This window comes from Mastigoproctus giganteus, chromosome 1 (assembly GCF_048544385.1).
Source record: "Mastigoproctus giganteus isolate SK-2022 chromosome 1, ASM4854438v1, whole genome shotgun sequence".
NCBI lineage: Eukaryota > Metazoa > Arthropoda > Arachnida > Uropygi > Thelyphonidae > Mastigoproctus > Mastigoproctus giganteus.
Window position 1 is genome coordinate 77,287,686 of NC_143575.1, and position 24,295 is coordinate 77,311,980.

Here is a 24,295-nt window from a genome sequence, read left to right on the forward strand (position 1 = left end):
AGGATCTCTGTTGCTCTCATTTTGCATATGCTTCTGTCAAGCTTTTTGCTTCTTGTAGGTGTCCAGCAGATTCAGGGTACGAACATATGTGTTTACATATGTTCTGCGAAGGGATTTAAACTCTTCATGAAGAGCAGTAATCTGTTCCTACCCACCCTACATGTCCTTTGAAGTCGCTTTCTGGAGAATTTAAGTTGTTTCCGGGGGAGGGGTGAGTTCTGGAGTCCACCAGGCTGTTCTTTTGTTGGTTTCCTCTTAAACAAAGCCACCTGACATGCCTTCTGAAGCAGGGTAGTAATAAACTCGGCCTTCTGTGTGGCTGACATGTGCAAGTAATCAGGCTGGTAGTGATCAAGAAGTTGCTTTATCATTGTGTCGAAGTGTCCCACTTGGCAGTCTTAATGGCAAAGTGCATAGGACAGATGATACGATGGCTGCTTACTACAAATGCTAAAGGAGCTGTGGCTACTAGTGGTGAGACACTCATGGACAGTCCAGTTTGAAATCAGATGCTGTAATGTTGATATTAGATTGTCCCATGGTGGAACAGAATGTGGTTCATTTATTAGGTCTGTTTAGTAAGTTCAGTTTAATGGTAGTGAGGAACTCCTCTACCGTGGTACTTTTGGCATGAGGTTGTAGGTGCCCAGCAGATTCAAGGCACGATCAAGCTTACTCAGATGTAGCATTGAGTCCAGTGAGTATTAGAAGTAGGCTTTTAAAAGTACAATTTTTCCATAGTGGTCTTGTATGGTTGACAGCAAGGTGTGATGTACCGAAGGACTGAATCCTTGTGACGACTAAGTCTGGATTCAAACATTTCCAACTCCATTACTAAGGCTAATTTAGATAGTGCCTCCTTTCGTGCAACTAGAGACACAGTGATGCATATAGTGCAATATGCGTCAAACTGGTGCACATGACATGAAAGTGACGCCTCCGTAGCCAGGTGGGCAGGAGCGGCAGTGCGTAGCACACGCTTCTTGATTTGTCCGGGGTTCGATCCCGTCACCACCAAATGCGGAGGATGCGAAAAGGTCAGGGAATGACCACCGCATATTCCCGCAGCAATATGGCCTTAGTTGCTAATGCTCCTAAAAACCAAATAACAAATGACATGAAAGTAGGCACGAGTGCTTCCCAGTGTGGTTGGGAATCTCCTTGCAACATATTGTGCAACACTAGTCTTCAGGTCAGCAAGTGAATAGTTTTGAGAACCAGGTCCTTTGCTATATCCAGAAATTCCAATATCATGGACTATAGTGCAAAACAAAGTTTAAATTTTGTGGAAGACTACAGAAAATTCCCTGCACTTTGGCATTCTGCTGATAAAAATTATAAAAATGAGTAATGAGACAAGATGCTCTTCAGCAGTTAAGGTTTAAGTACTCTATATATTTAAAATTGGTTCTAAATAAAATTAAAAGCCTAAGGTCTTATTTTCACCAAGAACATGTGAAAGTGATTAAGAAAATAAGATCTTCTGTAGATTGATACTTACAAATCCGGCTGGTTTGCCTATAAATACCTTTTGTTTTTCTCTTGTTTATACTGGAGGGAGATGAACTAAGGACTGGAAAGAAACAACACATTGTGATAGTGTGGTAAAACATCTTTCATTTGACATAAAATAATTCATGAAATTTTTTGAATCGTTTTAGCATCATTACCAGGTTTTCTTGGTGTGCTTTGTAGATTTTTCATCCTGGTGTTATTCTCAATAACCATTCTCCAAGCACCTTCTATCAGTGAGCCCTCATTGGGGTTTCCTGGTCTAATGTTCTTGGTGGGTTTTACAGTTGTCTTGAAGCAGAGTTTTTCTTAAAAAGTTGTGTAGGTATATGTAAGCAAGCACAATATCTTCAGCTGTAGAAGTTTTAATTGCTAATGGCTTTTGAAATATTGTGAACACTGACACCAACAAACCAAATGCGTTTTCCACAATATGGCATGCCTTTGACAACCAATAATTATATACTCTTCTTGGAGATCCTTTTGGCAAATTTGCAGACAATGGTTTCCTTGACGTGAGTTATAAGTGGAAATGGGTCATCAACCAGGAGCAGATAAGGAATTAACAAATCAGGCCCCAAGGTCAGTCGGCTCTGGCAAATGCAATTCCCCACTGATAAGTGTATTGCAAAATGGAGTACATTGGAACAAGTAATTTGCATCGACAACAGCCAGCAAAATAATACTTATGTCACCTTAAAGTTATAAAAGGTGCTTATACTATTTTCTGTACAGTGTAGTGCAACATGTTTCCTGTCAAGCACCCCCAGACAATGAGGGAAATTCCATGTCATTGAATTCTTAGGCAATTTGTAGCCACATTTCCTCACATGTTGAGAGCTGAAAAGAAAAAAATAAATAAATAAAAAATGTTAGTGTTTATTATGTATGAAATTCCCATTGGGAATTCTTATAATATTAATTATTACAAAGGGTACTAGGAAAGTTTTGCAATATGACGCAACAATGAATCACAGGAAGCTCCTTGTTGCTGCATGTTGAGACATGTTCATACGTGCATAGTAGCCACCGTGCCAAGTCAATGGGCTCAGTTATTCATTAGTAGTGAGAGTGTAAAGTGCTTGCGATGGCATCGTGGTCACGAAATGAGATAAGGACAGTTTTGCGGTATAATTTCGTGCGTGGTTTAACCATAGACCAGTGCTTAGAAGAAATGACTCTTGCACTAGATGATGATTGTCCACATTGTACAACGATATTCAGGTGGTATAGAGAATTCCAAAGGGGAAATTTCACTCTGGAGGATTCTAAGAGGCCGGGAAGGCCACGAACGTCAGTTACGGAGGAAAACGTTACTGCTGTGAGGAAAATGCTTGACGAAAACAGGCGAGTGACCTACCAACAGATAGAGGATACTTTGGGCTTAAATGCACCAGCAATTCGTTCGATTCTGCAAGATCATTTGCACGTGAAGAAACTTTGTTCTCTCTGGGTGCCGCATCAACTGACTGAAGAGCAGATGACACGACGTGTGACTTGGTGCCGGGAGATGTTAAAACAGTTTGATAAGGGACAATCTTGGTATGTGAACAACATCGTGACAGGTGACGAGACTTGGCTGTACTATTAGGATCTGCCGACCAAGGCTCAAAACACAGTTTGGGTCTTTGATGATGACGACACACCCGTAATTGTCAGAAAATCCAGATCTGTAAAGAAGAAAATGATAGCTGTATTTTTCAAATCGAGTGGAATTGTGGAATGTGTCGTTTTGGACACGCAGAAGACAGTCACAGCTAAGTGGTATACTGAACAATGCCTGCCTAAAGTCATTGGATCTATGAAGAACCTGCGGCCAAAGTCAAGAATGGACACCTGGTACCGCCATCACGAAAATGCTCCAGCTCACCGCGCCAAAGCCTGCATCGAATATTTGACCACGACAGGACTGAAACTTCTAGAGCACCCTCCCTACAGTCCTGACCTTGCTCCCTGCGACTTTGCACTGTTCCCACATGTGAAAATGAAGCTAAAAGGGAGGCGGTTTTCCAGTGATGAGGACCTTCTATGGGCTTGGGACAACGAGTGTGCTTTACTCCCTAGTGAAACTTGGCAGAACTGGTTTAAAGATTGGTTTCGGAGGATGGAGAGGTGTATTGAATGTAGAGGAAATTACTTTGAAAAAATTAAATAAACAAAGCTGTATTGCAAAACTTTCCTAGTACCCTTTGTATTTGTCATTTTTCAGATGACCAAAGATGATACTGAAGATATAACTGACACTGGGAAACAATTAGATATTGAAAATAACTCTCATTTTGTGGAGTCACAGCCTGCACAACAGAACAGGCCAAAATAGAAAAATTACCCAGGTGTTGAATAACTTGTGATTTATTAAAAGTAGTTAAAAATAAGATGAAAAGAAAGCAACCATTTTCTAGACTAAACCAAAAAAGTAGCATGCCTTGTGGGAATGGCAAGAGGTGTGCAACCCTAAACATGTGTTTCTTGCATCTTAAGGCATGCATTGTTGCATCAGAAAAGCATCACGTGAATGTAGCTTAACGTCCACTTCAGCACTAGCCTGAGTTTTTCATTTCAAAGTACTAGTTTGAAACAACTTATATTATTCCAAATGGGGTTGATTTTAAATTACTAAAACATATAATGATTTATAGACACTACACTTATATGAGAACATAAATATTCTCCAGTGGTACAGTTTAGCAAGGGCTAAATACAGACTGAGAGATATTGCTACTTGCAACCTCTCCATCAGTGCTGATGGGATTCTTCCTCTTGCTCAGATTACGAACCTTGAGGAGGCATAGATTCAAATTGAGGAAAGACAGTTGTAGAATAGATGTGTGGAAATTTACCTTTAGTCAGTGGGTTGATTGCTGGACAGACTTCGATCTCTTGTTGTGGAAGTTGATAGCTTAAATAAATTTAAGACTGAGTTAGACAGGCATTTGGCATGAATGGATGGGTGAAATGGGAGGTGTTTTTTTTTTTTTTTTTTTTTTTGGCTGATGCTGCATAAGCTTGCTTTCTTGCATAGTATGCCTCAACTAATGCTAATTTGTATGCCCTGTTACACTAATGATGACGCATGGAGAGACCTGCAAACCAAGAACATGAGGCCAACAATAATTATTCAATATGTAATGCAGAGAGTGCATACTTGTAAGCACAAGTATCTTAAAGTAAAGTAAAATGGTTAAAAAAAAATGGTAAAAGCTTGTCTAGTTATTCAAAAACAACAGTTCAGTTATAATAAAAGAAAATTTAAAAAACTTAATACTCACTCTTATCTTCATCAAAAGGAAAGCTGTTGATTGTGATTTTTATCTTTATTAGTAATAAAAGCAAATCACTTAAACTGCCCAGATGAAATCATTCAATTTCATCTAAGAGGTGTTAGTATCTGTTATTACATTTTGATCTAGCAATCTATACATGCTGTCCAAAACAATACGAACCTTTATTCAGTATCGAATTGGATTACTGCCTTTAATGGCCATGGCATGGATGCTGTAAGGTGTTTTAGTGCATTTTGGTTTGGCTGTAACCATTCTTCCAGCACATTATCGTGAAACTGCAACAAAGTTGAAGGAAGAGGACTAAACTGCTGAATAGATCTTTTCACCATATTTCACATTCCTAATAGGATTGACATTGGGTGAATGTGGGGCTGGGGAAGTGGTGGAAATCTGTGTCATGTTTTCTGGAACAATGCACTGTTGTATTGTCATCCATAATGGGGCCATCATATTACAGGGTGCAGTAGATCTGATAAAAAATTCAGGTACTCCCTGGGTGACATTCGACCTTCTACTGGTATCACCTGACCAGTCTGTGCCAATAAAATATTCCCTATACTACCTCCAGATGCTTGGGTTGTCTTAACAAGGAAAGCAGAGTCCATTGCTTTGTAAGGTTCTCACCACACCCTCTGCCTACCTCAGTGCAAAATGTTGTTTCATGATTCATCTGACTACATGACTTTCTTCCATTGTTCCACTGTCTAATCATGACATTCTCAGCACCACTGCAAGCAGATTTTTCTGTTTTTCTCTGAAGCACATAGTTTCTGAATTAGCAGGCGACTGGCAGTACCCGTTGTTTTCAATTCCCTGCCCATGGTATATATTGAAATAGGGCAGTTCTGGGCTTGGTTGAATTCAGATGTTATTTGCTACACACTGGATAGGATCCAGTGTGCAGCAAATAACATCTGAATCCTTCTTAGAGTATGACAGCTTTGCTCTTGAAGTATTGTCTTTCTGCCACATTTACACCTTTGAGACATGAAAGAACCACTTGCTTTCAAATTATTAAAAACCTTTGAGATGGTTGCTTTTGAGAAACCAGTTGTCTTTTGTTTTTTGAATCGTGGTTCCTGCTAAACATGTACACACGATAAGATCTTTTTCAAAGTCTTATGTATTACACATTTCCCCCAATCTGGCTTTAGATTAAGGCAGTCAAATGGCCTGTGCAGCTCTATACTCAGTGAGGCAAAGCATAATTGCCCCACATCAGTTTTATTTGCATTTATTCTGTCTATAACTGTCTTAATATAAAGGTTAGTATTTTTTTGGCGCATTGTGTATATATCAGTACGACTCCTTAATCCTATAAGAAGAGTTGTACTGATTTAGAAATTAGTTTAGTTACTAAGTATATTCACATTTCAGTTTCAAAGTGCAACCCTCATCACATTTGATCATTCAGTGACCCACTTATGCAGAAAGGTTGGTAACTGATGTTCTCAATGAGAGCTATATTGCCTTGCATATTACTGTTTATCACTTACTTTTTTTGTGAAATATTTTATGTATATTATTATTTTATGTCTGTATAATTTATTTCTTAGTTGCAAAGGATACAAAATACTATTGATAGACTAAATGACAAAGAGGCTGCCCATGTGTTTGAACAGCTTTGCCGTGCCCTAAAAGAAAACAATCATGTAACGGTTAAGACCCTAGATGAATTGTTATGTACAGAAGTGCAACATAAACTACCAGCTAGAGATCAACAGTGGGCACCAGCCTCAGGTATGCAAATTTTATTTTGTTTGTTTTAAGTATAAAAATTGATCTGTAGTTTCACTCCACGTCAGCAGTCTGAACATTTTGCACCCATCCACAGAATTGCCACCATTGCAAAATCTCTGACCCAGAGGTGATTACGTGATGGGGGAGGATAGTAAAAGTGGTCCCGGAAATTTTTCATGTAAAATACATTTTTTAGATTATCTTCTTCTAACTAAAAAAATAATAATTTTTTAAATGTTAATTGTTAGAAAAAATTTGTATACATTTTTAATTTCTTGTTTAGGACCTTATGAATGTAACAGTTAAAAACAGGAATCGGCAAATGATTAGTTGCAGTGCATAGAATTTAAAATATAATTTTCTGTAAAAAAGCAATACAAGAAATCTCATTAATTGCCTGCCTAATTTATTTTTAAGTTTACTTCAAATTTTTGCTACTTCCATTATGATTTAAAATTTTTTTAAATTCATAATGAAAATTATAATAATTCTAAAACTAGCATATGTTGTTTAAAATATTCACTTGTAAAAAATTGTACCAGATTTTTACAGTAGCTCATAAAGTGCTAAAGGCTGCCGAACCTTGTTTAAAACATTGTGTACATGATACAAGTATTAAATATTTTTCATATAAATTGTATACATTTAAAAATAGCATCTATATATATAAAACGCTTGATATGCTGCCCAAATTTTCAAACCTTTAATTGTTGCCAGCACCCGTTCGCGCGGTTCACCTCGCATGACCACCACATCAGGCATTCTTTATTAATTTTTGTACTAATGTTTTTTGACTGAAGAAAGGCAACCTATCGATGTATGTTTATCTTATCTGCCTTCAATTTTAATATACCGTTCTAGGTTTTAAGAAGGGTAAAAATGGCTGAACAGTGTGTAAGAATATTGAGAAAATGTAGAAGAAATGCTAATGAAACATTAGAGGAGAGATCTAATAGACTAAGGGAGAGTCTGCAACTACAAAGATGGACAGAAAACATTGAAGAAAGAGAAGCAAGATTGGAAATGAGAAGACGCCATAGGACTAATCAAATAGAAGCACCGGATGGAAATAATCAACAAGCTGTAATTAATGTGGAAGAACATGACATAGGAAATATGTGTTACAACTGTGAGTATTGCAATGCAAGATATTGGGGTCATGAGTTAAACACATCGAATAAATACACTAAATGCTGTCGTGATGGAAAGGTTTCACTTGACCCACTATCTGAGACACCCACTCTATTAGCCGACCGGCCTAGCCAGGTGGGTAAAGTGCCTGCCTCGCAACCCAAAGGTCGCGGGTTCGAATCTCGCCTCGGGCTTGGATCAGAGTACTGCAAAAACCTTGGGAGGTGCATTATGGCCACAGAAGCCGATGTGCCAACAACTAACTAAAAAAAAAAAAAAAAACCCACTCTATTACAAGAGCTGCTTACAAGGGGATACACGTGAAACAAATAACTACAGAAAACATATGCGAGAGTACAATGGCATTCGCATCAATGGGTGCAGAGATTAAATCACTGCCTGGGAATGGTCCATACTGTTTTAGAATACACTGCCAGATTTGCCATTTGGTCTCACCACTATATCCAGACAAGGCAAATAAGCCAGGATATGGACAGCTTTATATTTTCGATTCTGCTGAAGCAACAACAAAACGGCTTGAAAAACAATCATGTCAAGGTTATATATGGCCAAAATAATGCAACAATTGGACGTGATGGTTAAGAGACGATATAATGCACCTACATCCAAAATGAAGGTTGCTGCAATATTTGTTGGAGAAGATGGGGAACCACCCGCAAATAGAGACATGCATATATCCTAGAGCTGTAGAATTATATCACCGCTAAACAAGAATGGTGAAGACTGAAGGATCTAGATTAAACTATTTACCCCATAATCAGAAAGATGGGACGGCATGTTACACCAGGTACAACTAGCGTTATATAATGGAGTACTGTTACTTTAGTTAAATTATTACTTTGTTTTATTAATTTAACACCCATTTCATTAAAAAGAGGATTGAGGATTGTTTGTTAACAATATTAATTCAGCTTGCAATTTTCCATAAGTATGTGGAATCAAGACCTGATATAATACTGGGATGGAGCTTTTTAGCTGAGAATCATTGTGTGCTAAACTTTTAAGGAAAGATTTCTGTTGTTATATGATATCAAGTTTTCTGCAGAGATGTAATAGGATGGAAGACAAGATTCTGTAGTTCTTGCTTAAACATGTTTCACATTAGCACAATCTGGTTAATAAGGAGGATTCCAGTATGATACCATTTCATGAACTTGTCGCCAGTACATTGAAAAAGGCTTCGGAAGCATGGATAAGACTGGTCTGGCATTTTATCTAACAATACTGTATGTTGCACATCTTTCCCCCATTCCCTTCAGAATGGTGTGTGAAATTTTGGCATACTTGTATCATCAGCTAAAACAGCTGTTAGTTGAATTTCATTTAAAGTTGGCAATAATTCCTGGGAAATTCAACAGAGAAACAGCAATAAGTCACAGTACTTTACAAACTTATAAATTCCATGTATTTTCCTTGGAGAACAAAATGGTAGTGAGTTTTTTTTTTTTTTTTTTTTCTTGCAATCAGACAGTAGGTTAAAGTTGTTCTCCTTTTTTTCTTTCTTCCCTTTTCTTTTTTTTCACATGAAACAAAGAGCAATTACTGCTATACGCAATACTCTATGTAAAAGAACAAAAATAGCCTCAAACAGCCAGCATTCTCCAGAAAATGTTGAAGCTCTTTGTGTTGCAATGCAGCATAGTCTAGGAAAATCAACAAAAAAAAGTAGTGCTTGAACTTGGAATGTCTTGGCATTGTACTCAATGAATATATCAATTGAATTTAAAAATTTTCCCATACAAGGTTACAGTACTGCATAAACTTTTCAAAAATGATAGTCATAGAAGACTTCAGTTCATCACATGGGGAGAGGGAAGAAATGCAGTGCTACAAGGGGAGGGGAGGTTAACGGTCAGATTAAACTTATTTTCATTTGGAAAATAAGTCCAAATTTTATCATAGTTGTAAGGTGGAAGGACTATGGGTCTTGTAATCACAAATTTAGTCTTTTAAGAAGTTAAAAAATATCAGCCAATTTTGACACTCAATTTGTGTTATCTTTTATTTATTTCTTGCTAGCTTTTATTTCTTTAGAACCAAGACTCTCCCAATTTTTCTCTCCTTGTTCAAAGTCACAAGATAACACCTTTCCACATGACAACCATCTAACTTCCATATATAACAAAAGAGGCATGTTCTGTCCCCATCTAATCACAAAATATTTTAAATATCATCTGTTTAGTGCATTGTCTTTGATGAAATTCACAACTTCAATACAGTCATATAACACATGAGACAGTTCTGGAACCATTATTTTACCACCAAATTGTTTGTAATGTATCATGTAATGTGTGGCTTGAAGGTTGTCATGTGCAACTTCAAAATTTTGCAGTGACTCCAGTGTGCGAGCCTGTCTTTGCAGCAGCACCATCTGTACAAAGACCAGTGATGCATTTCCAATCCAGGCCATTATATGAAAAGTAATCATTTATAACACTGAATGTTTCTGAGCTTGTAATTTTTGCTGACATACTGCAAACTATTAAAACATTATCAATTATCTTCTCTTGATAGATATATCTAACATCCCATTAAAATGGCACTGTTCAAAATATCCAAGAATTCATCTAATTGAAGAGAGAAAAGCTTCCATTTTTTTCAGATGGAAATGGTTTGAGCTTTGATATCACTAGACGTGGGGTTATAGCAAACTTATTTACAGCATCATTGCCAAGAACCTCTCTGAAGGCATCCATCATTGCTGGTCTTATCAATGTTTTCACCTATTGTGTATGGATTTTTATATTTAACAATTCACAAAGAGACTAAAAAGGATGCCTAAAGGGCAGTGAAACCAACATTTGAAAAGCAAGCTTTTTTTTTTTTTTTTTTTTTTTTTTGTTGTTTTCATTGCTGAATTAAGTTTTTTTTTCCATTGGAAATACCCAATAGGCTTATCTTTTAGGATCTGATGTCTTCCCTCTAAATGTCTCTTCAAATTCTGCTGCTTCATTCCTTCATCGGTTAATGTTTCTGCACAAACTGCACATAATAGAATGGGTGCATCATCAGTTCCTCTCTTTGAAAATCCATAATAAATGTATATTTCATTGTACTTTCTTCTAACAGTCTTTTTCTTTCTCTTCTCTGCTGGAATCCCTCCTTCAGAGCTAATTGTTTCCTAAGAGATGAATTCAAATCTTTTAAGTTCTTGGTTACTCGTTTTTTTATTCTGAGGGTAAAAAAATGAAAGTATAAAACAATATGTGAAAATTAATTGGATTTACAGAGTTAATTGTAATGATTATTTCTGTTACATTCAAAATTAAGATGTATTCAACCAAAGAAAATATTCTGAGCTGTTCTAAATTATTATATACTTCACCTTCATCGTTTGGTTTACTTTTTAAGGAATACCAAGTGCAGTTGGCCAATACATGTAATATTACTTCTTATTTTATAGTACAACTTTAAAGATATCTACAAGTGAATAACTGTAAATAAATAAACATAAATATTATTCGCTTACCTTTCCAAACTATTACAGTTGGAAAGTAATGTTGTATTCTGTTTTATTTTTGTCATATTGGAACAAAAGAACACAATGTGAAAGAGTATGTACTTCTTTCATTCCAGGAAAAAAAAAGGATGTCTGCTAAGATCTTTTGCATTACTAAATTAATAAGAATGCAGCAAAGTGCTGGGAGGAAAGAGCACAATAGGGAATATATATATTTCCTATGATGCTTAAGCATTTTTAAATTTTCTCATAAAATGAAATTGGAAGGTAGATGAAAGACAAGCCACCAAGAGAGGTTTTTGTTCATTGTTTTCCTTGGGTAGGAGCATTGTGTGTGGGGTAATTGGGAAGGGTTAGGCTCAAATTTGGTTGCACCCCTGCTGTACAAGCCTGTTCAAGTCTGGAAGTTTCATGAAGCAGCAAGAGGCATTTGTGGAAAGCCTGAAAATTAAATTTCTGTAATGGGTTTTTATGATCAGATTAACCACGTTTATTGGTCCTTGCCATATGTTTTCAAAGTGCTTAATAACGTAAGCTCACTGACATTTTCTTTGCTCCATTCTAGTGATAACAATAAACTGCAAGAAATCCCATAGCCTATTAGGGTACCAAAATGTTTTCAGTCTACTTGAGTCCCGCCTTGAAGGCTTTCAGATCCCACTGGTTGAGAAACACTGATATCTAGAGATGATATGAACTGTTGTGACAAAGAAATTTGTTTACTCAAAGCTGTTTACTCAAAACAAACTTTGTGATCTTCTGAGAGATTTAAATCTCTCAAGAGATCAGGGTCAAGACTGCAATTGAAGACTCTGTTGCCCCCAGGAAGTCTTTTTCATGGTATAGACATTGTGAAAAAAAATTGGTTCTCTATTTTACCAAAAAAGGGCTCAATGATATATTGCAACAACATTCTGGCAGTTATGAACTTTTTGGAATTTTCTACCAACCAGCAGAGTGAAGATTATTTATTGAATCATCGAAGAAAACCCTTCTTCATAGAGGAAACAAATATGCACCCATTCCTATATCTCATTAGGCAAACTTAATAGAAACTATGAAGATAAGCTTCTTTTTGAAAACATTCAGTACAAGGTTCATTATTTTCTAGTGCATTGAAACTTTAAAGTTGTTGGTCTGCTACTTGACCAGCAACTTGGTTACACAAAAATGCCTTCCTTTCTGTGTGAGTGGGATATTCAAGCAAGAAGTGAACATTGAGAAAAGCAAGCTTGGCCACCAAGGCAGTCTACGACACCAGATTAAAAGAACATTAAAGAGGGGTCACTAGTAGATCAGAACAATGTGCTGTTACCACCTCTGAATATCATAGCTAGCTTTAATGAAGCAGTTTGTTCAAGCCCTGAATAAAGAAGGAAACTGTTTCAAGTTTGCACCCACATTCCCATCACTTATATATGAAAAATCAAAGCATGAATTTTTGTTGGATCTCTGATCTACAAGCTGCTGCTGGACTCTGTATTTTGAAGAAGCTATGGACCAAACTGAAAGATACACTTGGTGCACTACATTTAAAAATGTAGTGCACAAATTTTTTGAAAAACAGTGAACACCCAAATTATGAAATGATTTGTGCTGGAGAAATTCAGAAAAATAGGCTGCAATATGAGTGTTAAGGTACACTTCTTGCACTCTCATCACAACTATTTTCCAAAAAAAATTTTGGTAACATGGTGAAGAGCAGGAGGAAAGATTCTATCAGGATATAAAAGGAATGGGGAAAAAGGTACCAATGGGGATGTAATATCAGTATGATGGCTCTGCATTGTTGGACTCTAAACAGAGGAATAGGCACCAAAACTAGTCACCTGAGGATGACAAAAAGGTACATGTTTAACCTAGTTTAATGTAAAAGAAATCCAGTTTCCAATCATCTATGCTGGTCAACAGGACGTAACCTTTGATATTTTTATTTTTTACTTATTATTGTTAGTATTTTTATATAAAAATAACCTGATTCTAAAATCTGTAAAAATACAAATTAAACCAGAAGCACCCCACCGGTATTTTTGATTATTTTTTTTTTTAATTTGTAAAAAATTCTGACGTGATAGAGCAAATTTAAAATATCTTTCCTCAATTCAGTTTTGATAACTAATTCAGATCACTTATCAACAGTAAAATATCAGAGAACCTTTCTTAAAATGCAGATTGGTGTAGTTAAAACATGTTGCTGGCCAGCAGTGCAGTCAATATGCAGCAATGCTCATCAAAGGCAGATATTGTTGGAATATCCGAGATATGGTGTCATACAGATATAAGGAATGCAGGACTAGAATTGGGGAATACAATGTGTATAGATAGGATAGGAAGGGAGGGGGGATTATGCTATTAGTTAAGAAACACATAAAATCCAAGAAAGCGAAGCCAGTCGACGTTACTGGACAGTGCAGTGTTCAGTCAGTTTGGTGTGACATAAACATTGGGACGTCAAAATTGAGAATAGGAGTGTGCTATATGCCTGATGACTCTGATGAGTATAATAAGAAACTGTTCAGGGAAATAGAGTGGGCCAGTACATCAGAGAGTCTTATGATGGGGGATTTTAATTTCCCAGATATTGACTGGAATTTGTGGATTGGTCACTCACACACTAGCAAGGCTTTTGTGGATTTATTGGATGAGTGTTTTCTACATCAGCATATTCGGAAGGCAACTAGAGGGACTAATACTCTTGATCTGAATATCAGTAGTGATTCTTCATGCATCAAGAATCTGCAGATAAAGGAACCACAAGGTGGCAGTGATCACAGTGTGCTGAAGTGGGATTTACTCAGAGGTAACTACCATCAGGGGTAAAGGGAAGGGTTTTTGCTTTCGTAAAGGCGACTACAGTGGTCTGAGACAGTATTTAAATTCTATGTGGTGGGACCAACTGATGATGTTACCAACACCAAATTCAAAATGGGAAGCATTCAAAGAATTTATCTTGAAAGCTACTAGGCTTTACATACCAACTAAGAATTATTGTTCAAGGTTTGGGTCTAAATGGATGTCAGATGATCTAATGAGACATATGGCAGAGAATAAAAATGCATGGGATACATATAAATTAATGGGTGACATGGAAGCCTATGATAGATATAAGCTGGTCTATAACCAAGTCACAAAGGAGATTAGGCAGGAAAGGCAGATTATGAGAAATCTTGGGCAAAGGATGCAAAGAAAAACAACAAAGCCTTCTTTACCTATGTAAACTGTAGAAGAACAGGAATGAATCAGATTGGTCCAATGGATATTGTTGGTTCAACTGTTGATGATCCTGCTCAGGTGGCTAACAACCTAAATGAGCCGACCGGGCTAGCCGAGTGAGTAAAGTACCTGCCCGGCAACCCAAAGGTCGCGGGTTCGATTCCCGCCTCGGGCTTGGATCAAAGTACTGCAAAAACCTTGGGAGGTGCAATATGGCCACAGAAGCCGATGCGCCAACAACTACCAAATCAAAAAAAAAAAAAAAAAAAAAAACCTAAATAAGTATTTTGCATCTACATTCACCCATGAGGAGTTATTCAGGGAGGGGAATGCCAGAGGTGAGTTAAACTCTGGCTGTGAGTAGATGATTTTGTAATAACTGAGAGGAAAGTGGAGGAGAAATTGTTGACGATAACCATAAAAAAGGCACCCAGGGTGGATGGGATCTATTTAGTTATATTAAAGGAGGCAGCAGAGGAAGTAAGCAAACCCTTAGCCATAATAATGAGAGCTTCCTTGGACTCAGAGGAGGTAACCATGGACTGGAGATGTGCAGATGTGACCCCAATTCACAAAGGAGGATCAAAGGGCGACACAAGTAATTATAGACCTGTTAGTTTGACTTCTGTCCCAGGAAAATTAATGGAGGCACTGGTTAAAGAAGCACTGCAGGATCATCTAGACAAGACTTCAGTTACAGCTTGGAGACAGCATGGTTTTGTTAAGGGGAAAGTCTTGCCTGACCAATTTGATTGGATACTAAGATGTGGTCACAAAGGAACTGGATGCAGGGAATAACTTTGATATCATATATTTGGATTTTAGAAAGGCTTTTGATACTGTTACACATGGAAGACTGCTGCACAAATTGGAGCAGTGTGACATTGGAGGCAAATTGCTGCTATGGATAAAGGGATGGTGGAGTGGGAGAAGACGGAGAGTGGTAATCAATGGACTCTGCTCATCGTGGACTAATGTTATTAGTGGAGTCCCTCGGGGTTCAATGTTGGATCCATTATTGTTTTCTGTATTTATAAATGGTATTGATGATGGTATATCAAGCTTAATATCCATGTTTGCATAGGATACGAAGGTTGGCAGGATTGTTAAGGACACTAACAACAGTATGCTGCTGCAACAGGATCCGGAAAAGTTTAGCAGATGGGCAGAGAGGTGGCAAATGAAGTTTAACGTTGACAAATGTAAAGTACTACATATGGGAAGCAGTAACCCCAGAGTAACGTATCAACTCACTGACAGTGGTAGAGAACAAAAAGGACCTTGGGTAATTGTGCAGGCAGATATGAAGATTTCTGAGCAGTGCAGACGGTCTGCAAGAGTGTCTTGTCAATGATATACAGGAATTTTTCTAGCAGGGATAAGGAGGTGATTATCCCCTTATACAAGGGGATAATCACCACAATGGTCAGGCCACACCTTGAGTACTGTATACAGGTCTGGAGGCCTCATTTTAAGAAGGATGTAGAGCTGTTGAAACGAGTACATAGAAGGACAACAAGATTAGTGAATGGAACAAAGGGTTGCTCTTATGAAGAAAGGCTTAAGTTTTGCAAATTAGAGCGTCTGGAGACTGGGCACTTGCAAGGTGATCTGATTGAGGTGTATAAAGCCTTGAATGGTTTGAGCATGCTCAATGTTGATGGGATTCTTCCTCTTGCTCAGAATAATCACCTGAGAGGGCATAAATTCAAATTGAGGAAAGACAGATGTAGGACAGATGTGCAGAAGTTTTCCTTTAGCCAACGGGTGGTTGGTTGGTTGGTTGGTTTGTGGAACAGACTTCCATCCTTTGTTGTGAAGGTTGATAGCCTAAATAAATTTAAGGCTGAGCTGGACAGGTATTTGAACGAATGGAGGGGTGAAATGGGAGCATTTTTTTTTTTGTGTTGCTTTCTTGCCTATGCTAATGAGTATAATGGCATAGGTGCACAGTCATATGGACAGTATAATTTACATCAAGGAAATATGGGTGCTTCTCTGTGATTTATATTGTCTGTATGCTGGTTTTTAATTAATAATGATTAAAAACTAGCATTCTGCAATGCTAGTTTGGCACTTCTAACTCCTAAATCTAAATGGGTAGTGTCTTGGCATAACTTTTAGATATTAAAAAAAATTTAATAAATATCTGTTACGTTTTCTCCATCCCCCCCCCACCTCATTGGGTCTCAAACATTGTTTACTCAGATCACACTTGGAGTTAAAGACACTATAATCATGACAATTTTGAAAGTTTGCAGCACATTCAGGTGCTGGAGCACAGTTTGAGAACCAAATTTCAAGTAACTTTCTGTAGTGTATCCTCCTAATGATTCATTCATTACTGCCATATTTACAATGCTGCACCTGGACATGTTGCTGCCTTTCTGTAGATTTTAGTATTATTTTGACTTACATTTGTGTTTTTGTCTATGTATTTTGGACTTGTTTTTGTAAACCTATTTTCCATACTAGATGAAGGCACAACCTGGGAGGATAGTTGATATTATGTGTATTCATGTATATCTTGTTCCATCACCATTTTCTTTTTTCTTTCCCCCATTTTATTGTATTATCAACCATATCATTTTTAAGTTATATAAATGTAAAATGATGCTTACTGCTTTATTCATATATTTTATTGGCATATTTATTATTCCTTACACCAGAGGTCAGCAACCTTTTTTGAGTGAAGAGCCATTTATCATCTAATTAAAAAAAAAAAAAAGACAATCGGAAGAGCCACATCTCAGCTAAAACTGGAAGGAGAGGAAGGGGTGGGGGTCTTTTTAAGAAATGGAATAGAGTGGAAAGTTGTTTTATTCAAAACATTTTATTCAACTTTATTCAACTTCCTACTTCTTCATAATAGAGAAGTAAGAAGTTTTATTCAACTTCCTACTTCTCTATTATGAACTTCTATTTAACAAATTTCTCTATATTACAAATTTTTTGCAAAACATTGCACCTTGAAACGAAATTACATGTAAAATTAACCCCATATAGCGAAGTGTTAGTCTCTATAACGAATTTTTAGAAAAATTAGTAAAAGCATTTTTGAAGATTTTCAAGCATTTGTTGCTAAAAGCCACTCAAATATACTGCCTCCTTCCGAAATTGCGCATTAGCATCTAGAATTAAATAAACATCCTTTTAGTGAACACTTGTGGCCATTGATGCCCGTAGGAGGGTCTTTATTTCATTTTTGTTACAGTTATTAAACCAAGTGGATTTTCTTAAAAGTGGTCATAAACTTTACAATAAATAGGGTAGATTTGTAAATTGATGTTGGCTCAGGGGAAAACGAAATTTGCTGCGGTAAACTTTAGCATGCTGTGGCGGCAATACATAGAATGCTATCATAGTTGGTTTTTAGTAACACCTACTGAGTGACATTCGCTTCTCATCTCTAACTGGACTCCCAGTAGATGCTTTTCATGAATTTTTTTTTTTTTTAATTTCGTTGTCATCAATTATAGGCTATATGCTCTTGTATTTTTTTTTTTTTTTTTTTTTAATTTCGTTGTCATCAATTATAGGCTATATGCTCTTGTATTTTTTTATTTTTTTTTATTATTTTTTTTTTTCTGAAAAGTAACATACAGCATACATTAATCATAAATTTTCTTTCGTATATATATGAACGAAAGCGGAATAAAAGAAATTCACAAAGTCATATATTTCTTTAAAGTGATTGATAGGAAAGGTCACGTGATACTGTTGAATTGGCAAGCGAAGGCAATTGAGTAGGCCGTACTAACAATTCATTATATGACCAGCGCAGCGAAGTTTGCGGCGTATGTATCGGAAAGAGCTGCAGTAGAGTAATTTTTACAATTGCAGAAACAATGTCAAAGAGAAAGTGTTTAAGTATTAATGATAAAGCAAAGATTGTTATGATAGTGACCAGGGTTTTAAGAAAAAAGATGTTGCGGAGAAATATGCATACCTGCAAGCAGTTTATCTACGAGAATCAATTTTAAATGCAATTGAAGGAAGAGCAGACAAGAAGCGAATTAAGTTGTGTGTATATACGAAGGTGTTGATAAAGCTGTTCTAAAATGGTTGCAAATGATACGTGAAAAGAATATACAATATCAGGTCCAATAATTAAGCAATAAGCTCTGAAATTTGCACAGTCCCTTGGACATACAGAATTTAATGCGAGCACTGGGTGGCTAGATAAATTTAAGAAGCGTCGCAGAATTGTGGAGAAAGTGTTAATGTAAGCGAAGAAGTTGCAACAGTTGGAGGAAACGTCACGTGATACTGTTGAATTGGCAAGCGAACGTAATTGAGTAGGCCGTACTAACAATTCATTATATGGCCAGAGCAGCGAAGTTTGCGGTATATGTAAGAGCTGCAGTAGAGTAATTTTTACAATTGCGGAAACAGTGTCGAAGAGAAAGTGTTTAAGTATTAATGATAATACTTAAACACCTTGGTCCTTGAGGTTGTCACGGACATTCTCTCAGATATGCCAGACAAGCTGTACTTGCTACCTGGGAGTCTAAAACGCTGATGGAACTGATATTCGGGTGACACTCAAGTCAAGTGGACCCAATTTCGGTGAAGTCCAGACGGTCTGTGACAGCCAGATGCTCTGCTTGCACCTTCACAATGGTGGGACTTTTAGTAATCCTGGGTATAACCTCCATGCACAAGTACATGGGGGTGACCACCCAGATCAAGTAATGTAATGAAGTATAATTCCATTTCAGTTTATTATGTTTGTTAACCTTTGTGGTAGCAAATTTGCTGAATGTGTGTTTTAATGTTTTTTAAAAATGAAACTTTGTATATGTAAATTCTTTAAAATATTGGTTTGTTCTTATTTTTACTTATATATTTGCTTGTTCAGTCCTGTCTCCTTCAAAAAAATGGGACAGTTATTGTTCCTGCCTCCCATATCATATTAGAGTGAAATTATTGTCAAAAATCAAATTAGAATTTTAAAAAATTCTAATTTGATTTTTCATAAGAGAACTAGGTGTTACTCTTTTTTTATTATTATCTTTTTATTTTATTTTATTCAATTTTGGGCTTAAATCAGACAAGTAAGGCTCACAACTGCAACCTCTGGATTTTCAAAGCTGTTTTTTTTGCTGACATTCTTTAAAACACAATGACAGTAAACAATGACACCTCTGTGTCATTGTGTGCTGGAAAGTTTCAAAACAATTCATACGTAAAGGAGCATATTACAGTGGACCTCTGCTTTATAATTGGTTCACTATACGATATGTGGTAAGGTCATTGAGGTTGTCGCAGACATTCTCTCAGATATGCCAGACAAGCAGTACTTGCTAGCTGGGAGTCTAAAACACTGATGGAACTGTTGTTCGGGTGCCACTCAAGCCAAGTGGACCCAATCTTGGCGAAGTCTGGTCAGTCTGTGACAACCAGATCCTCTGCTTGCACTTTCATGCCGACCGGGCTAGCCGAGTGGGTAAAGTACCTGCCCGGCAACCCCAAGGTCGCGGGTTCGATTCCCGCCTCGGGCTTGGATCAAAGTACTGCAAAAAACCTTGGGAGGTGCAATATGGCCACAGAAGCCGATGCGCCAACAACTACCAAATCAAATCAAATCAAGCTTGCACTTTCATGATGGTGGGACTGTTAGTAATCCTGGGTATAACCCCCATGCGCAAGCACACTGTGCATGACCACCCAGGTGTGAACCAACATAAGCAGGGGTTGCAGTGTGATACACACACCACATGAATGAAAGTAATCCCTCTGTGTTACCAGGAAATACTAGGCGATAGATGACTCTCATCAACGGGTGCAATACCACCACTTTGCTTATTGGAGGCTTGAAGTGGTGAAACCCATGTTTAGTCTCCACAGCCAAGTTCCGGTCAAACCCTTGTCCATCTCATCCATCATACAGTATGACTGATGTCTTTTGGGGTTATGATAGACATCATGGCGAGATCTAAACTTCCTTACATTTCGAGGGTACAGCTCTAAAACAGTGTTCACAGGCCGGCCACTAGTTACTACACCAGACCGAACCTTTTGGTAACTCTCTAGGAGGCTTCCGGATCAGCTAATGTATAATCTTGCTACCTCTACTCTGCCAGATAGTGCCTGGGAGGAGTCTGAGTAGTGTGTATGTCGAAGTCATGTTATGTCAAGGATCTGGGTATATTCTTACCATGTGTATTGGCATATCTGAAAATTTCATTATTTCATACAGCATGTCCCTCCCACTTTTCTTACTATTGAATACACCATGAATTGTCAAACTAATAGAGTAAGCTTATCTGCGAAAAGATCTAAACCTCCAAACACTTTCTAGTCGATTTCACGTATATACGTAGTCTCAGTTCTGATCTAAACAATGTCCATTTCCATTTGCACTCTGCCAAACCCCATGCACTTTTTCTGACAGAATCTCAGTTGCCCGAATTATTTGCTGTATAATTCCTTTTGTCTCAAAGGTGGTGTTTGTATATATGTCCATCCCGATATTCCCTGTCAAAGACTTGGTAATTTGTTGCAACTTGCAACTTGCGTTTCTCTAGTCCAACTTTTCTAACAGAGGTAATTTTCCGTGGTGATTTTAATGTTCACAACTCCAGCTAGCTTCCGCTTTCTAGTCACACAGGCCCAGCTGGTCGAGATGCTGAGACTTTTGCTATTACTAATGACATTGCACAGTTCACTCATTTACCTACCAGAATACCAGACAATCGGCGCCTCCGTAGCCAGGAGGGCAGAAGCAGCAGTACATAGCACAAGCTTCTTGATTAGACCGGGGTTCGAGCCCGTGACCACCAAATGTTGAGGATGCGGAAAGGTCAGGGAATGACCACCACATATCCCCGGACCAATATGGCCTTAGTTGCTAATGCTCCTAAAACCAAATAAGAAGAAGAACCAGACAATCCTAACCGTACAGCCAACACACTTGATCTTTTTCTCACAAACAACCCTTCTAAGTACACGGTCGAAGTGAGTGGTCCTTTAGACACCTCAGATCACAACTTGGTGATTGTCTCTTCTCCAATGGAGCCTTTATCTCATGGCAATTCCCAACTTCGTGTTGTTTGGCATTAAAAGAATGCAAAATGGGATGACCTGTGAGATTTCTTTTCGTTGGTCGGATTACTGTTTCAAAATTTGTGATGTCAGCATTTGCTCAGATCGTGTCAGTTAAATTATTCTTGTGGGAATGGAATCGTTTATTCCACACTCCACCTTAAAATCTCGTCCTCTATATCTAAACCTTGGTTTTCCAATAAATGTGCTAAGGCTGTTCAAGAGAAGAATATTGCATGTCATAATTGGCTTGTTTCCAATTCTTCATTTCATTTTCTGCCTACACCAAAGCTCAAAACAATTGTAAAGCAGTTATTAATCAGTCTAAGCTAGATTTTAAACAGGCTAAGAGTAGAAAACATGCTTCTTGCCCTAATGGTAGCCCAGCATTCTGGTCTCTTGCCAAAACTATTGGCCACAACTTTTGCCCATCTCTGTTCCCACCTCTGTCAAAACCAGATGGTTCTATTGTTACTTCAGCCAAGGATAAAGCTGACCTGCTAGCATCCCATTTTTCTTCCAATTCATGTATTAATGATCTTGGTAAAACACCTCCCACCATTCCCAACACGCTCTATTCAATGCCTCCTGTGGTCTTCCATCAAAAGGATGTCAGAAGGATTTTGACGAATCTTGATGCTAAGAAAGCTCCAGGTCTTGATGGTATTTCTCCTCTTGTTCTCTGATTAGACAGGGGTTCGAGCCCGTCACCACCAAATACGGAGGATGCGGAAAGGTCAAGGGAATGACCACCACATATTCCCGGAGCAATATGGCCTTAGTTGCTAATGCTCCTAAAAAAAAACCAAATTAACCTCTTGTTCTCAAAACCTGTGTTCCTGAACTTACACCTGTTCTTTGCCGCCTTTTTTTTCACTTTCTTATTCCAAAGGTGTTTTTCCTTCTGCTTGAAAAATTGCTCATATCCAGCCAGTTCCTAAAAAGGGTGACAAATCCCTCCCATCCAATTATTGTCCCATTTCAATTACTTCTACTTTTTCTAAAGTAATGGAGAAATCAATTAACTGCCAACTCTTAAACTACTTAGAAACCTGTCTGATCAATGATCACCAGTATGGATTCCGTCAGTGTCGATCCACTGGTGATATTCTGGCTTATGTTATCCATTTATGGACAAATTCAATGGAAAAGTTTGGTGAAACACAAGCAGTTGCTCTTGACATCTCCAAGGCTTTTGATCGTGTTTGGCATAAAGGTCTTCTAAGCAAACGTTCATCTTATGGTTTGCTAACTGTTTTTTTGTAATTGGTTATCCAGTTTTCTCTCTGACCACTCACTGAGGGTGATGGTAGCTGGCTCTCCATCTCACTTCTCCACTAATGCTGGTGCCCCCCCAAGGTTCAGTTCTTTCAACCCCTCTTTTCCTCTTGTATATTAATGACCTTCCATTGACCGGAAATCCATTTCATAGTTTTGCCAACGATAGCACATTGCATTCCAGTTTCAGAAACCTCCGTCCTGCCCAATCAGCATTAACTTCTCAAATATCTGCTACAAATTCCTTAAATGCCGATCTCCTGGTAATTCTCCAGTGGGGCAAGGACAATGTAGTTGATTTCAATCCTTCTAAAACTCAGTCCTGTCTTATATCTTGCAAAAAGGATTCTTCTTCTCCTATGCTTATCTTTGGTGATACTCCGATTTCTAGGCAAGTTGATATATCTCTTTTTGGGGATTACCCTGACTTCTAATCTCTTTTGGCACAAGCATGTTACAAATATTGCTTCCTCTGTTTCTAATAAACTTGGTTTTCTCTTTTGTTCTTGGGAATGACATTACTTTTCTTCCAAACAGCTGTTCACTCTGTACAAATTGCAAATCTGCCCTACCATGGAATATTGTTCCCACATCTGGGGCAGTGGTCCCAAAACCTCTCTCAGGGTTCTAGATTCCATTCAAAAGAGAGCAGTTAGGTTAATTAATGACTCATCTCCTACAGAGTTTCTCCCCTTGCTGTCTCATAGACGTACTGTTTTTGCTGCATGCCTTTTCTACAGATACTTCCTTGTGGCACTGTTCTTCTGAATTGGCTTCTCTAATTCCCGCTCTCTTTTACAAAACAGCCCGAACACTTACCATCACCAGCCAACATCCATTTACTGTCCAACTTCAAACTCACAGAACCAACTTTTCATCTTTCTCGTTTATCCATTTAACTGCCGTTTTCTAGAACAACCTTCCTTCACACGTATTTCCTGAAAATTAATTTGTCTACAGAAATTCAAGTCTAATGTTAACAAATATCTTCTGTCGTCTTCTCAACCTCCAACCTAACCACGGTACTAAGTACTATAGGGTCTAATACCTCTCGTGTTTGGGGTTTTCATAAAAAAAAACAAAAAAGACTGGTCATTGTGATCATGTTTGCGAATTGAATTTTAATTCTATTTAACGGCAATTCTAATAAGTGAAAATAGCAATATTATTCACAGGTTATAAAAGAAAGATATAAAGCAAAAATTTACACTTTATTACCTTACCAATTAATATATTTACACATTCATACATAGTTTAATTAATACTGTAATATGTACATACTAATTGATATTTCTGTTCACTGACATTTTTTGGGTTATAAAATTTAAAACAGTAAAAAAGATAAACAATCGGTAACAAAGAACACACATGCAAAAATTGCAACTAACACGATACGCTCGAGAGATACGGAGTGACAAGTTTACAAAGCTTAAAAAATAGGAATGAAGAGAAGATTTTGAAAATTTATTTGTTTTTTATATGATTGAAAATTTCAGTGAAGGGGATTCACATTTCACCATAGTAACATAAAAATCCACAGAATTCCAGCTATCGGTATTATTGCAAATGCAATCAGATCAAGTTTACGGCCGACCGGGCTAGCCGAGTG

At 37.6% G+C, this 24,295-nt stretch overlaps 1 protein-coding gene across 2 annotated transcripts in view; it reads left to right on the forward strand.

Moving 5' to 3' along the window:
- LOC150090904 (pentatricopeptide repeat-containing protein 2, mitochondrial-like) overlaps positions 1-24,295 on the forward strand; it is a 126,043-nt gene that overhangs the window by 100,780 nt on the left and 968 nt on the right. For both annotated transcript variants that reach the window (XM_090380593.1, XM_090380594.1), the window contains exon 9: positions 6,353-6,536. In XM_090380593.1, coding sequence (XP_090236719.1) covers positions 6,353-6,536 — 184 coding nt within the window. The remainder of the gene's footprint in view (positions 1-6,352; positions 6,537-24,295) is intronic.